At 49.4% G+C, this 15,072-nt stretch overlaps 1 protein-coding gene across 3 annotated transcripts in view; it reads left to right on the plus strand.

The window, feature by feature from the left end:
* LOC135914486 (glutathione hydrolase-like YwrD proenzyme) overlaps window positions 1-15,072 on the plus strand; it is a 145,287-nt gene that overhangs the window by 96,684 nt on the left and 33,531 nt on the right. For all 3 annotated transcript variants that reach the window (XM_070523214.1, XM_070523217.1, XM_070523215.1), the window contains 3 exons: window positions 7,743-7,911; window positions 14,373-14,535; window positions 14,877-15,047. In XM_070523214.1, coding sequence (XP_070379315.1) covers window positions 7,743-7,911; window positions 14,373-14,535; window positions 14,877-15,047 — 503 coding nt within the window. The remainder of the gene's footprint in view (window positions 1-7,742; window positions 7,912-14,372; window positions 14,536-14,876; window positions 15,048-15,072) is intronic.

A 15,072-nucleotide genomic window follows, 5' to 3' on the forward strand; every position in this document is an offset into this window, starting at 1 on the left:
GTTTCCGTATTTGAATTTGCGTGCACACGGGTGCGTATATGCGTGTTTGAGTATACGCGCGTTTGTGCGCGCACGCAGTGCCGTGTGCGTGCGAGGATACATTTATGAGCTTGTATGCATGCCTCGACGTGTGTGAATATGAATACAGGTGAAGATGGGTCATGCCTATGTGCGCGTGTTTGCGTGCGAGCGTCCGTCCATCCGTCCGTGTGTGTGTTTGTGTGTCTGTGTGTGTGTCTGAGAGAGATAGTGAGTGAGTGAGCATTTCCCCGCTTAGGTCTACTGTCGGCGATGAATGCGGTATAGAGGTTATTTAAAGCCATATTTAGCGAAATCAAAGCCACCCCCCCCCCATAAAAAAAAAAAAGGACATGCCTGAGCCGTCAATATCGCCGCCTCATATTTTGTCACGATGAAATCGTCACCATCGGCACGGCTTCGTGAACAGCTACCGAGCTGTTCACCTTATTTATCTTCCTTACCTTGGCGGCAGCACATTGTCTTGATGCCAGCGACGCGCTAAATCTGCACCATCATTGCGTCATGCATCCCTTCTGCGTCCAAGAAAACTTTCGGAGGCGCACGTTGGCTGCTCTATTGAGAGCAAAACTTTAAACTGCTTGCCTTTGATAGAACAGAGTAAATAAAAATCGAAAGCGGACTGGCCACAAGGAACATGCTCACGGAGCCAAATAATTGGTGACATCACAAAAGGCTGGGTGCGGTCAGGTTGACTTGCAGGTTTCGATGGGTTGACTGACGGTCTAGTTGGTTCATTAGCACAGAAAGAACAGCGCTTCAAGTTGTTAGAGCAGTATGTGTGTGGTTGTTCCTTGATATTAAGTTCAGTCTTGAAGCGCTCTTCTTTCTTAGACTTTGCAGACGTTATTTTTAGGCATCAGTTAAGCTTTCCAAGAGCGTTTAATGGGTAAATTTTTGTTCGCATGGTTCTTGCAGAAGCAAGTTTAATCAACATTTCTTCATTCGGCTAGATAATCTTGAGCACTGGCTCCGAACTACTCGTTTTCTTCAGCCACCTTAGATCAATTACTGAAATTTAATAAACGTATCTTAGTTAATTGAGCACACAGCTTCACAACTTCCTCCGTATCTGGAGGTTAGCAATCTGAACGCTGGAATGATAAAATTATGTCAACAATAATTTTATTGCTTTAATAGTTTTGTTTGGTGCAGTTATGAACAGTCGAAATACTGATGGTGCATACGCTTCTTATAAAGCACGTATGAAAACTTGGACAGGTTATCTTGACGCAAATAAAGCTCAGCAGCTTAAAAGCATGTGGCCGACAGTGCACTTTTGCCTTTACAATCGATTGTCCTAAATTATACAACCTTTGTCCGTAATGTTCCGAGACTGAGTCCATGAAAAAAATGAATTTAACATCGAGATCGTATGTGCAGCATCCCTTCGAAATAGTCTTCCTTGTAGTCTATACACAGCTGCCAACGCTTCTTGAGGACTTGGAAACAGTTGGAAAAGCTTCTTTTGGCAGGGCTGTCAGCTCATTTGTCGTGGCGTCTTGAATGGCCTCCATGCTCCCCATCCAGCGACCTTTTAGGGCTCTCTTCGTAAGAGGAAACCAAAACAATCGCATGAGGAGAGGTCAGGTGATTATGGCGGGTGGGGAAGTACAGCAAGGCTGTGCTTGGTGAGAAATTTTGTCACGCAGAGAACAGTCTGCGGCCTTGCGTTATCGTGGAGAAGGCTCCGTTGTCCAGATGCCCATAAGTCAGGGCGACGGCGTCGCAGTGCATCACGCATGTGTGGGAGCACGCGGATATAAACTTCTGATTTACCGTCTGCCCTTGTGGGACGAACTCGTGGTGTATGACACCTCTGGCATCGAAAAAAAAAACTATCAGCATCGTCTTTGTTTTGGTCTTCTGTCGTCGCACCTTTCTCGACTACGGAGAGCTCAGCGGTACGGTACTTCCGACAAGGTGTCCGAAAACATTGTGCGCGCTCCCGATTAAATTTTTCAGCGTTGGTGGCATCAAGGTCTGTTTCCCGGCATCATCCGGAATAAAAACAGCTTTCTCGAGGAAAGCATTGTATACATTTTAAGTACTTTATAAGATATGGTGCAGCACGGACATGCATGTTTGAATGAAAGTACTGAGGTATTAAGACGAGCGTTTTGCATATCTGCATATGCACATGCATATGCCGGTATATGCAGATACATATCTGCCAATGCACAGGCATATGCAGATATGCCTGTGCCTACATATGCGGATATATGCAGATACATATCTGCATATGCACAGGCATATGCAGATGCATATCTTTTGCCTGGCGAATGTTAAGGTCTAAAAAAGAATATACTGTGATTTGGGCAGTCACGTACGCAGAGGGCAGTCCGCGGAGCGCCCCCCCCCCCCCCCGCAATAAAGCGGCATGCCCCCTCCCCGTCCACACCACCACTTCTCACAGACATTCCTAAAGCAACGACAAATCAAGTATTTTGCGCCATTTTGCAGCGAAAGCTGTATATGTCTAACCTTCAGTAGTTTTTTCGGCGTCCGTCAACAGAAAAAAAAATCATTATGTGGGCCGATCCTTCAGATAATAGAGAAAGGGCCCAATATCAATGACACATACCCCTGTGCGCTCGGGAACCTCTAATGCGCCTTTTTGGATCGCCGAGATGGGCCCACATATGGGGAGTGCTTAACGCCTGCTTCATCTCCGCGGCGGGTGGGCTCGATATTGCATTATCTTCGGACCCACCCCCGTCAGATGTGATGCACTTCGCTTTTCGTTTGATAGCTTTGACTGTGGTCACCTTTCACTGCCATTCCACCTTCACAGAGTCGAATGGTTGTCAATTTTTTCACTCCTATTGCATGGTGATAGTTATCGGCACATCTCGGGTATGAAGGCCTGTTTTCTCATCGATTCGAAGCCCGCACGATTAACTCGAGATGAGATCAGTTGTCATCATCTATTTAACGACCACGCGCATCGCTGTTGCATCGATAGTTCAACCTTATTTGTGTAGGTCTCGGATGACGCAAAAGCATTACTCTGATCGACAAGGGCAACTGTGATCAGGACAATACAAGCTCTCAGGCACGTACGCAGGATTTTTGTTTGGCTAGGGGGGGCAAACCCAACGTAACTTTTGCTATGCAAAAGAAGGGGGGGGGAGGTACCTTAACTAGCACAAATGTAAATAATGCCTACCATTGACTATACAGACGCGTAAATCCGCAAAAGAGAATTGAAATAAGCGGTACCTCACAGCCTGTGAGATACACCACTTCTTTACATGGCAAAGAAAGAAGCACAGCAAATGAACTCGGGCATGACAGAAGCGCAGGAAGAACGCTGCTAAGAACAAGTAAAGTAGCGAAAGTAACCAATTAAAGTGCAAACCCGACCCGTGTTGCTATTTGAGAAGTTGCGTAAGGATGCGTGGTCACCAGGCTCGTACAACCGCGTAGAGCGCAGGTCGCTGCGGTTCTAGACATACTACGCCCACCGCGGAAGGTTATGAAACGCTCACATTAGTGCAGCAGAGAACTGGCTACGTCAGGTAGCTCCACTGATAACTGTGGAAGCGCGATTCAAAACCCACGGAAATATTCTCAATGCCGGGCGGCCTTTTCTGTACTTCCTTTTTAAATAAAGAGATGTTGATCCATAAATATTTTCACAAACAACAGTTCAATTTGTTAATTTTCGCTTTTCCTTCCTGTTAGGCTGTTTCCTTGGCTCTCTGCCTTAGTAGATCACTGAATTTTTAACTCGTTGCGACACTTCTTTCCTGTAATCAACCTTTCACGAAAAATGCTGTGCAATTAGAGAAACGCCAGACCAGGTAACGAATGACAATAGTTTTTTGTATGGTTTTACTCGTTATTGCAGGGTCTGATGATGGAAGCTGCTTGGCATCATTTTATTTTCCACCTTATGTAACGCATATCGCGGGTATATGCTTCCGAGGATCTGCCAGCACCGCGGCGAGCCGTCGCTAGAGGAAATAATGAAGCAAAAGGCAAAGTTTAACGCACCAAGCGTTTTATCCGGCCGCAATTCCTTCCTCGAGCATGCAGAGCAGCTGTCTACTTACTGAATCACTTTCCTGGTTCCTGGATCAGTCTAAGCAAAAAAGGTTGAACTAACAAAGCAACAGTGATGCGCGTGATCGTTGAATGGATGGTGACAACTGAACTCATCTCGAGTTAATCGCGCAGGCACCGAATCGATGAGGAAACTGGCCTTCACGCCCCAGGAGATGCGGCTAACTACCACCAGCTAAAAGGAGTGAAAACATTCACAAGCATTCCGCTCTGTGAAGATGGAGTGGCAACAAGAGCTGACGACAGTCATAGCTCTCAAACGAAAAGCAAACTGCTTCACCCACGTATGGGGAGTGCTTAATGCCTGGTTCGCCTCCACCGCGGGTCGGCCAGGCACTGCACTACCGTCGGGCCAACCCGCGACGGAGGTCAAGCAGGCATTAAGCACGCCCATACGTATGCCCATCCCTAAGATACTGCAATACTGGGCCGACCCGCCGCGGAGGTGAAGCAGGCGTAGAGCGCTCCACTTACATAGGTCCATCCAAAGCTAGTGCAATGCTGGGCGGATGCGCGGTGGAGGTGAAGCAGGCGTTAAGTACTCCCCATACGTGGGCCGATCCCGAAGATATGGCAATACTCGGCCCAACCGCGGCGGAGGTGAAGAAGGCGTTGAGCGCTCCGCATACGTGTGTCCATCCAAAGGTACTGCAATGCCGGGCCGACCAGCGGTGGAGGTGAAGCACGCGTTAAGCACTTCCCATAAGTGGGCCAATCCAGAAGATAGTGCAATACTGGGCCCAGCCGCAGCGGAGGTGAAGCAGCCGTTGAGCGCTCTGCATACGTGGGTCTATCCAAAGGTAGTGCTGTGCCGGGCCGACCCGCGGTGGAGGTGAAGAAGGCGTTAAGCACTCCCCATACGTTGGCCAATCCCGAAGATAGTGCAATACTGAGCCCACCCCCAACGGAGGTGAAGCAGCCGTTGAGCGTTCCGCATACGTGGGTCCATCCAAAGTTAGTGCAATGCCGGGCCTACCCGCGGTTTCCGGGCCCCCCGGGCCCCTCCTTCTCTGTACTTGCCTGCAAGCTCGTACAGTACAGTTACAGTAACGTCGGTGATACACAGAATAGCAAAGCAAGACGTAAATAGAAGACTGACAAAATGGGTAGAGAAAATGAGTTTCTGGGGGAACTACAGAATGAGTTCAGGCCAGGCACACGCTGAGATGATAATACGCTTGGACTTAGTGCATAATGATTTCAGTACCTCAGAAAAGATCTTTATAGGTAGCATTTGTGGATATCAAGTGAGCCAATGACAACATAGAAACGGAAATGCTATGGGAAATTCCCAAGTGCAAAGGCATGGAAAACTATTTTGTGCAATTTCTGAGGAAGACATATAGCGTTGTATTGCTATATATCCTCTTTTGATATCAAATTTTACAGAAAGACCGAAAATTTAATGATGCGGCGAAAGTTCACCGAGGCCAAAAGCAAGGATATCCTTTGTTTGTTGTTGCTCAAGGTTTATGTCGATGGCATAGAAAGACGACTGGAAAACAGTTATTTAGCCTTTGAAATAATTTTTATGCGTAGTGGGCAAATGGTGCAGAAGAAGGTTGCTGGAATGATGTATGCAAACGAGAGAGTGTTACTAGCGGAAAATGCAAGATATTTGTAGACACATGCGATAATGTATGGAAACGCAGCGACAAATTTAAGCGTTAAATTCTACACAGAACAAACAGGGATTATGATCTTCAATGAACAGAAGAGTAATTACGTGATGTCAATTAAACAGCAAGTCATACCCAATCACAAGCAATATAATTGCCTCGGCCTAGCAAAACCGAAGGAAAGCCTTACTCAAGCACCCACCGCGATAAACTGAAAATTTTAGGGAAGAGGAATGCAGAAATAACGGAACGCGTAGCACTTTGCTGCCACAACAAATATCGGGTGGGTCGTGGAATCTGTAATGTAGTAAAGTTACCAACGCAAAGGTTTGCGAATTTCATTCGGCGATTAAAATGGGATATGGTGTTCGGGTTAAAGTTAACCAAGGATTGGCAGGCCGGTTGGGTTTTGGAGCCCAGGCGAGAAATACAAACGAGACAGCGTGCAGTATGACATCAATTGGGCCTCTTTTCAAGTCACAAAAGAGCAGAACAAAATTAGTTGTGAAAAAACACGCAGCACCATTGATCAAAATAAATGGACAACTAAAATACACAAGTATCTGCACCTGAAAAACGTAAACAGAGCATGGAAGAAATGGCCAACAAAGTTGGCAACCAAGTACAGGGTAATTGAAAGTGTACATAGTCAACGAGGAGTCATCAAACATAAAGTGAGAGAAATAGAGGCAGTAAATGGGATGCAAATGGAATAGAAAGTAAACGTTTATGAGAATTCACAAGAATATAAAGAAAGAAATGAGAAGGGAAAGTCGTTACGATGACACAAAACGCAGTTGATGGACTAAATCGTCATCAGCAGTAGCATGAAGCAATCGGGGCTAAAGTAAGCCTCGTACGTGCTGCTGACAGAGCCGTAGCTTCGACGCGCGCTTGTCGATCCCATTAAAAGCATATGCGTTGGAGAGAGCTCATTAATAATAATACAGGTAATAAATTATCGAACTCGATCCCGTGCTCATCAGGAGTTATGGACCTACAAGTGCGCAATTCGTTCTAGAAATTTTTTTATATGTTGTTAGGCTTCCGATCACAAGGTCGAGGGATGGAATCCCGGCCACGGCGACCACATTTCGATGGGAGTGAAATGCGAAAACACCCGTGTACTTAGATTGGGGTGCAGGTTATAGAACCCCAGGTGGTCTCAATTCTACGGATTCCTCCACTACGGCGTGCCTCATAATCATAAAGTGGGTTGGGCACGTAAAACCCCATAATTTAATTTTTGTTCTAGAAATTTTACGCTTGCTCGAATTGGTCCCCTCAGCGTCATAGACAGAGCACCAGGAAATTTCTTGCAGAACTTTGGGCAGTAAGACAGAGGGATAGCCTTCTCTGCCGACTATGGAAAGTTGTCCATCTGTATGGGAAGAGCAGGCGCCGCCGACGGAGACAACCGCAGAAGCTCAAGCGACGTACAAGCGTGGCGGAATCGAGTGACGGAGGGTAATCTGGGGCGGCACCAGCAAAGAGGACATTTGCGTATGCTAGTGCCCAGCGCGTCGTCGCTTTGCCTCTGCAAAACGACAACGCCAAATACCAGAGGGAACGTGCAAGAATGTAGAATTCGATAGTAAGTTCTCCCTAATGGTCACACGAATCGAGCAGGGGGATTTTTCCTGCGTGAATAAATTTAACTTGTGCGTTTGTTGACGTCACATCTGTACCCTATTGTCCATGCCTCCGCTACACCACGCACAAGACGTTGCACGCCCCCCATTGCGGCTTACCCCCTTTAAAGCCTACCTGATTTCTTTCGCACTCTACTGGTTCAAGGTGCTACCAATCAACTCACAACGTCAAGAAGTGATTGCAAGGTATGTATTTCATATTCACTAGCCGTTTTGAAACCGAAGCGTGAAGGTTCAACATAAATCTACGGTAAAAATGGCGGACATGTAGTTGGGCAACATGCCCTCAAGTTGTTCAGTACTTTTCACCCCTTCTTTCATGTGCCCAATAAGGGCTCATTACCCAGCCGTGCTCTTCTTGCAGAGATCAAGCACATCCCCGGTCAGTTTGAGCACTTTGTGATTGAAGCACTTCGCCACGCCATCGCCGATGGTTTGCGACATGTAGGGGATCCTCGCACTGGTGGCTCACTGGATGAGATGCTCTCCCACAAGCGTGCACACCACAATGCAGCAATGGTGAAATTTGACAGGTACCAATATTTGAAGGTGTAGAAAACTGCCACGAAAGATTAGAAACAACATGTGTTAGGCATGTAGCATGTTTTGACAACTACCTCAAGTAACAACGTAAGGAAAATAGAGAAGCATCTTTGCAACCCTTATTAAAGTGTGATCATGAATGCTAGAACAATTCCAATAGCAACCGTTTTGAGAATTAGACTTGCCTTAATCTCTCCTATAATCAGAGAAAGATGTTTACTTATTAGAAATTATCTCTCTCTCACTGATTGAAGGAATGAACTCAAATTGTGGACTACGGACTCTGGTTCATAGCTTCCCGTAGCCCTGACACTTAATCAATATGCCGCATTCCATTCCAGCGACGCGTCTGCTTTTTTTACCTTGCAGTATTCGGATGTGTTGGGGCACGTCCAGTAGGACAAATTTTTGACTGAAATTGTGACTGATCTAAGCAAGATCTAAGGTCTAGACAAGATAAGCAATATGTAAGCAATATAATCTCTTCTCGGCAAGGCAGCCTCCTCAAACGCTAAGTGTCAATATATTCCTTTTCTGAGCATAAGGCATGCAAATGTTAGAGTGCTGTTTTAAATTATATCAGCTTGTTCGCCAGAATATCTTCATTACCTTACCCGAAAAGGTATCGTAGTGTAGCTAGTAAATCAGACACTTAGTACCTTACCGAAAAAGGTATCATAGTGTAGCTAGTAAATCAGACTTAGTTCCAAGGCAGGGGAGGAAGAAGAAGAACCAGGCAAGACGCGCTCTGCATCGGCTCCGCACAAAGCCCTGTTCAGCGGTCAGTGAACCCGCCGTGGAACTCCACTGCCTATCTCAATCAACGCAGCAAGGTGAGAGCTTCCCGAGGACCCCACATTTTTGGAGATCCGACGCTCTCCGGCTAGCCGTCAGCCTTCCTTTCTGGCAGCGGCGCAGCCGCCGCACTAGGCCTCGCGCAGCCACTTCCCAGACTCTAGCATGCAGGTCACAGTGTCTGCAGAGGCCTTGAACCCGTCCGTATACAACCCCCGGGACTGGAAGCATGTCGTGTTCATGCACGCGTCCCGTTGGAACACGACTGGCGCCTCCAAATCGTCTCCCGCATGCCCAGGATCCAGCATGGGGACGCCACAGAACGCACACGCCATGACGCCATCGCAGCCCGCGTTCCAGCCTCGCCAAGAACAGCTGCGCTCTGCGAGAGCAGCAGCGTTCAAGGGTCGCCAACTGACGCCGTTGCCTGCCGACGCTTACAAAATTGTCTACCGATCGCAGGGAGGGCTCGCGCTTCTCGACATTCCACCGCGCTCGCTACTCGCCACAATCATGCAAGCAGCGCAGCTACAAGGCCAACAAGACATCCAGATCCGAGTACATCCCACCAACACGTGCACCATCGCCACCACATGCCACCACGTGCCTCAAACTCGTCAATCTCAAGGAAATTACACCACGCGACCGAAGATATGCTATCACAGCCTACATCGCCCCACCATCCCGGGCGGTGCGCAGAGTTATCATGAACGAATTTTGGGATGAAACCCCCAGCGAGGTCATCGCAGACCTTCAGGCCCGAAATTCCGAAGTCCCCATCACTTATGCCCGAAGTATGGGGAAGACACACTCAATCCTTATCAGCTTCACCTACAAACCAGTTCTGAGGAAAATCATCTACGGCGGCGGTGTCCACCTATGCACGGTCTGCCGGGGACACAGCGACGCCTGTGCGAACTGCAGAAAACCTGGACATCGAGCAGATGTATGTACCCTGCCCCGCTCCCACCGATGCCCAAGATGTGGTGAAACTCATGAAAGAGTGGACCCCCCAACCTGCGCTCCACAATGCATTCTTTGCGGTGGAGGGCACATGACCGGAACAAGTGGATGCACAGCAAATCGAAGAAGTCCTAACTACGCGCCAGCCGCAATCCACTCAAAAGAAAACAGAATATCGACAACACCATCGATCCAGTCCCAGCCCGCGTCGACGCTCCGGCAGCCCAGCTTCTCGCCCTTCGGACGCTCAACATCTCACATGGGCTGACCAGGCCACCGTAAGACATACCCCCCGCTCACCCAGACTCACGAAGCACTGCAACAGGAACGGGAGTTCCAGGCCCTCAGGGAAGAGGTAAGTCGCCTTGTTCCCTCGTCCATACCCAACCCCCGACACAATCAGGCCTCCCTAACTCCATTCCACCCCCCGAGGCGGAATCTCTCAGCACACCTCCCACGAAAAAATAGTGAACCAAACAGGAAATACCACCCCCTCAGTTGACAGACATAGATGCCAAACTCGCAGTGCTTGGGGCTAAATTTGATAGTGAACTACAAGAACTCAAAACACGCCTCGAGACTAAACTCAGTCACCTCGAAGAAACCCTCACGGAGAAATTAGAGCACCGCATGGATGTTATGCTTAACAAAATGCTCGAAAACAGAACACCGCTTCACACAAATGCGTCCTTCCATACCCTCGCAACCCACCCTTCAGCCTACACAATTCACCCCTCCTGTCCAACCCATTCCAATGGACACGCAACTAACCCCCCCTCTCCGCCCCCCACGCGCCAGTATGGCGGCGTGGGGAAACTACCTACAAATTCTAACTTGGAATTGCCGTGGCTCCCGGGGCAAGCGTGCACCTCTGCAGCTTTTACTTCCCACCTTCACTACTCAGCCCCAAATACTTTTACTCCATGACGCTGCACATTGTGCAACACTTCCCAGCTACAACTGTATACATTTGGACGCCACACCCAAACCCAGGGCGTCCAAACTCATACACCGTAGCATCACTCACAGGGTACACCATATCGCTTCAGAGACGCCCTCTGTGATCACCGAAATCATACACCATAAACACACGTTACCATCCATATTTATTGTAAACATTTATCACCTCCCCTCACACCCTGTGGCGTCTCTAGAGTCCCTACTTCGATCGGTGCACCAGCTGGCAGGAAAGCACCCCCTGTTAGTTGGCGGAGACTTCAGCGGTCAACATACAGACTGGGGATACAAAACAACAACACACCGAGGTCGCAGGCTCTGGCTGCTCCTCCAGAACCTCCACCTCACCGTACACAACAACTTCCTGACGCCCACTCGGATCAGAAATAGCGTCAGCATGGACACCAGCCCGGACCTGGTGCTGACCCACTCCCTCCGAGGCGTCACCTGGACCAGAACACAATACACACTAGGCAGCGATCACTAAAATATACAGGTCTATGTCCCATACAAATAACTTCGTCACAATTACATGACACACAAAATCATAAACTGGGAATCTCTCCGCACCACTCGGGCGGCTCGCTCTGACACCCCCATTTCCGATATCGACACCTGGGTGAAATCACTCCAGGATGACGTCGAATGCAACACAAAACTCATTGAAACCCCTGCAGAAACCCCTACATTAGACACGTGACTGGCCCACCTCTGGGAGGCATATCACAGCCTCCTAGAACGGTGGAAGAGGAATAAGCTAAACAGGACACTTAAAAAGCGGCGGGCCGTGCTGCAAACCCAAATCCAGCAACATTCTGAGGAGCTCTGCCGGTCCAACTGGGGCCAGATATGCGACGGCATTGCTGAGAACCTGTCCACCAAGCGGGCCTGGCAACTCCTCCGCCACCTTATAATCCGACGCAGACAAAACCAGCAACACAACACCATGTAACAAGACTCATCCACGCACACATAGACCACCCTGAAAGCCTTACAGATACACTTCAAAAAACCTACACCACCCCAGGCACCCCGACTCGCTTGCCTCCCTACACAGGGCAGCCCAACCACACACTCGACACGGACATAACGGAGAAGGAAGTCAGAGCGGCCCTCCTGACTCTCCGTACGAGCTCCGCACCTGGCGCTGACCAGGTAACCAAATCTATGCTTCGTAATCTGGATGATCGATCCATCACACAGATTACAGACTACTTCAACCAGTGTTGGAGGGAGGGCACCCTTCCGCAGTCCTGGCGTCATGCGAAGGTCATTTTCATACCAAAACCCAACAAACCACTTCCACTCCAAACCCTTCGCCCGATCTCCCTAACATCATGCCTCGAAATGCTTTTCGAGCATTTAGTATTATCGAGACTCACACAACACATGGCGGAAAACGACCTTTACCCTCACAGCATGGTAGACTTCCGCCCCCATTTATCCGCACAGCAAGCCATGCTACAACTTATGCACGACATTTTTGACCCCCTTATCCCGGGTCACATAAAGGCAGTCTGGGCACTGGGCCTCTCCAAAGCCTTTGATCGCGTAGAACACGATGCGATCATGACTGCCCTCTCGCCACTGAATGTAGGTGCACGTACGTATACCTACGTGCGAGCATTCCTGACCGACCGCACGGCTCAGATAGACTTTGGCCCACTCACCTTCCTCGCTTTTACTTTACAGAGTGTTGGCACGCCGCAAGGGTCCGTTCAGACCCCCTTTCTATTTAATATCGCCCTAATCTCCCTGGCCCGATAATTGGCAATCATACCTCATCTCAAACACACCTTCTATGCCGACGACATCACGCTGTGGAATACCCACGGCAGTGACGGCGGCATAGGGGACACTCTCCAATCTGCAGCTACCCTGACCGAAAATTGTGCTGCCAGTGTCGGTCTTTGTTGCTCCCCAGAAAAATCCGAACTACTACTCATCAGACCTCGTAATCGCTGCTCCCCATGCTCCCCCATCACGATCGAGCTGGGCGGACGCCCAGTGTCGGAGGTTGAAACCCTCCGAATACTGGGACTCCATATCCAGAGTGATGGTAAAAGCACCACCACCCTCAAGAAAATCAAGCAGATTGCAGGTGTGATTTCGCACCTCATTCGCCGGGTTTCAGCCCACCATAGAGGCATGAAGGAGCGCGACCTATGTCGCCGCATCCATGCCTTCGTCCTCAGCCGTGTGCTTTACGCAACCCCATATTTACACGTATCCCGACACGATACTAATGCCCTCGATGCAATAATACGCAAGGCGTACAAAGTAGCATTAAAACTACCCATTAATACACACACAGACAGACTACTCGGCCTGGGCCTCCACAACACTATCAGGGAACTTGTAGAAGCCCACCGACAGGCACAATACATTTCCCTGACACGAACATCCACTGGGTGGCACATCCTAGTCTCCCTCGGGAGCCGGATACCAGCCAACGACCCTACACAACTCGCCACCCCACGCCACATCCACCGGGAGCTGCTTATTAAGCCGCTCCCGGGGAACATGCATCCACAACACCACGAGGCGCGCCGCCGAGGTCGAGCTAAGGCGCTCCATCGCTATTACGGCCCCGAACCGGACGCCGTATGGGTGGACGCCGCATGCATGGAAGAGCAAGCGGTTGCCGCCGTGGTGGACTCCTCCCTCTCCCCGCTCATAACACTACCCCTCCCCCGACACACTTCCCCAGAAGCTGCAGAGGAAGCTGCGATTGCCGTTGCCATCACCCATACGGAAGCCCGGTACATAATAACAGATTCAAAAACAGTTATACTAAATTTTGCATGAGGTTGAGTCCATGTTCCTGCTTTTTGCATACTGGACTCGCCCGTTGCACCTCCACCCCGCCATGTGGAGCTGATATGGGTGCCTGCGCACTCCGGGAATCCCGGAAACGAGGCTACCAACATTTTAGCCCGAGGTTCTATTCACCGGGCTCAGGTGGCCTCCGATCCCGGATTCACGAAGGAGCGCATGCACTCTTTCAGCAATCTGACGCAGGCTCATAGAGCAGCACGTCAGATCTACCCCCCACCTCACCAATCCCTAGACAACAGACATGCGACACTGTGGAGGCGACTCCAGACCCACACACTCCCCTCCCCTGTCACCCTATCCCATTACCATACCTCTTTCCCCACGCCCGCCTGCGCCCTCTGTCCCGAACCGTTCGCATCCGCCATCCACATCCTCTCGCTTTGCCCGGCGGACCCTCCCCCGCGGGGCCTAGTGCACCTGACATCGTGGGAGGACTGGGAGACCGTGCTCCGCTCTGAGGATCCGGCAACGCTGACCATCGCGACCAGCCGGGCTGCCAGTGTTGTGGACCTAAGGAACATAAACACTTGAGCGGACTACGGTCGTGCGGGGGCCCAGGGGCCTACGTGGCCTGAACACCACTGTTTAAAGTTTTTCACAACAACAACAATCTATAATACCATCTCATTAAACCTAAGATAGTCACGGTGCAATAAGTTTATTTTGTAATAATCGAATTTAGAGAAACCGACCAATACTGCGCGATTAGCTACTGGCGGCCGTTTGTCGCATCTGTTGTGCAAACAGGTTCTCTAGCCTTAAGCCATGTTACTGTGCTAAACCATCATGTTGTTTGCATAAAGTTCCACTAAGCGCTGCCCAAATTGTCTGTATAGCATCACTTCATGCAGAGTATAAGCTTCGAGACTAAAGCGGAATGATTTATTACTGCTTGCAGAAAAATGGAAGCCATTTACCCGGAAGCTGCACTTTCAATCGAAAATTCAGGTACCACGTTTGTGGCGGCTGTTGACGAGGCCGGAAGCGTATGTGGATTGATTGGAAGCCTCTCAGAATATTTTGGATGTGCTGTCGTCGAAGAGCACGGATTTGCTATTCAGGTAGGAGGCGAATACGACGAATGAAGAACATCAAGCGAAGGTGTGCTTTCGCTGTGTCCGGTTTATGCTCGCCGGCCAATTGCTATAAACACAGCAAATGTTTGGCTTTGAAGTTGTACTGAGAACACTTTAAAGAACGTTTTGTTGGGGTTAGCAGAAAAAAAATATATTGCGTGCGGTTGCACTTGAATCGCAGCTGGATTCCTAATTTGCATGTGTACTTCAAAAGCGCCTTTTGCTTGCCGGCAGCCTGATTTATGATGGGAATAGTCGAAGCGTTGAACCTTCCCTATCACGGTGAATTTTCCTATTGAAGAGTCATTCATATAGGCATTTTACAGAGACGAGGAGCCGCATTCAACCGAGTTTCCGGGCACCCGAATTGTTTCGGGCCCCTAAAAAAGCCGTACCACTCGCTCATGCCTGTTATGGTGACAGATGCACACTCAGGAGACTGGCTATGCACGATGGGCACTATGGGTGGACTCACACAGACAAGCGTCCTCGCCCAGGTGAGTTCATAAGGGAAACCATCAA

Source organism: Dermacentor albipictus, chromosome 8 (assembly GCF_038994185.2).
Source record: "Dermacentor albipictus isolate Rhodes 1998 colony chromosome 8, USDA_Dalb.pri_finalv2, whole genome shotgun sequence".
NCBI lineage: Eukaryota > Metazoa > Arthropoda > Arachnida > Ixodida > Ixodidae > Dermacentor > Dermacentor albipictus.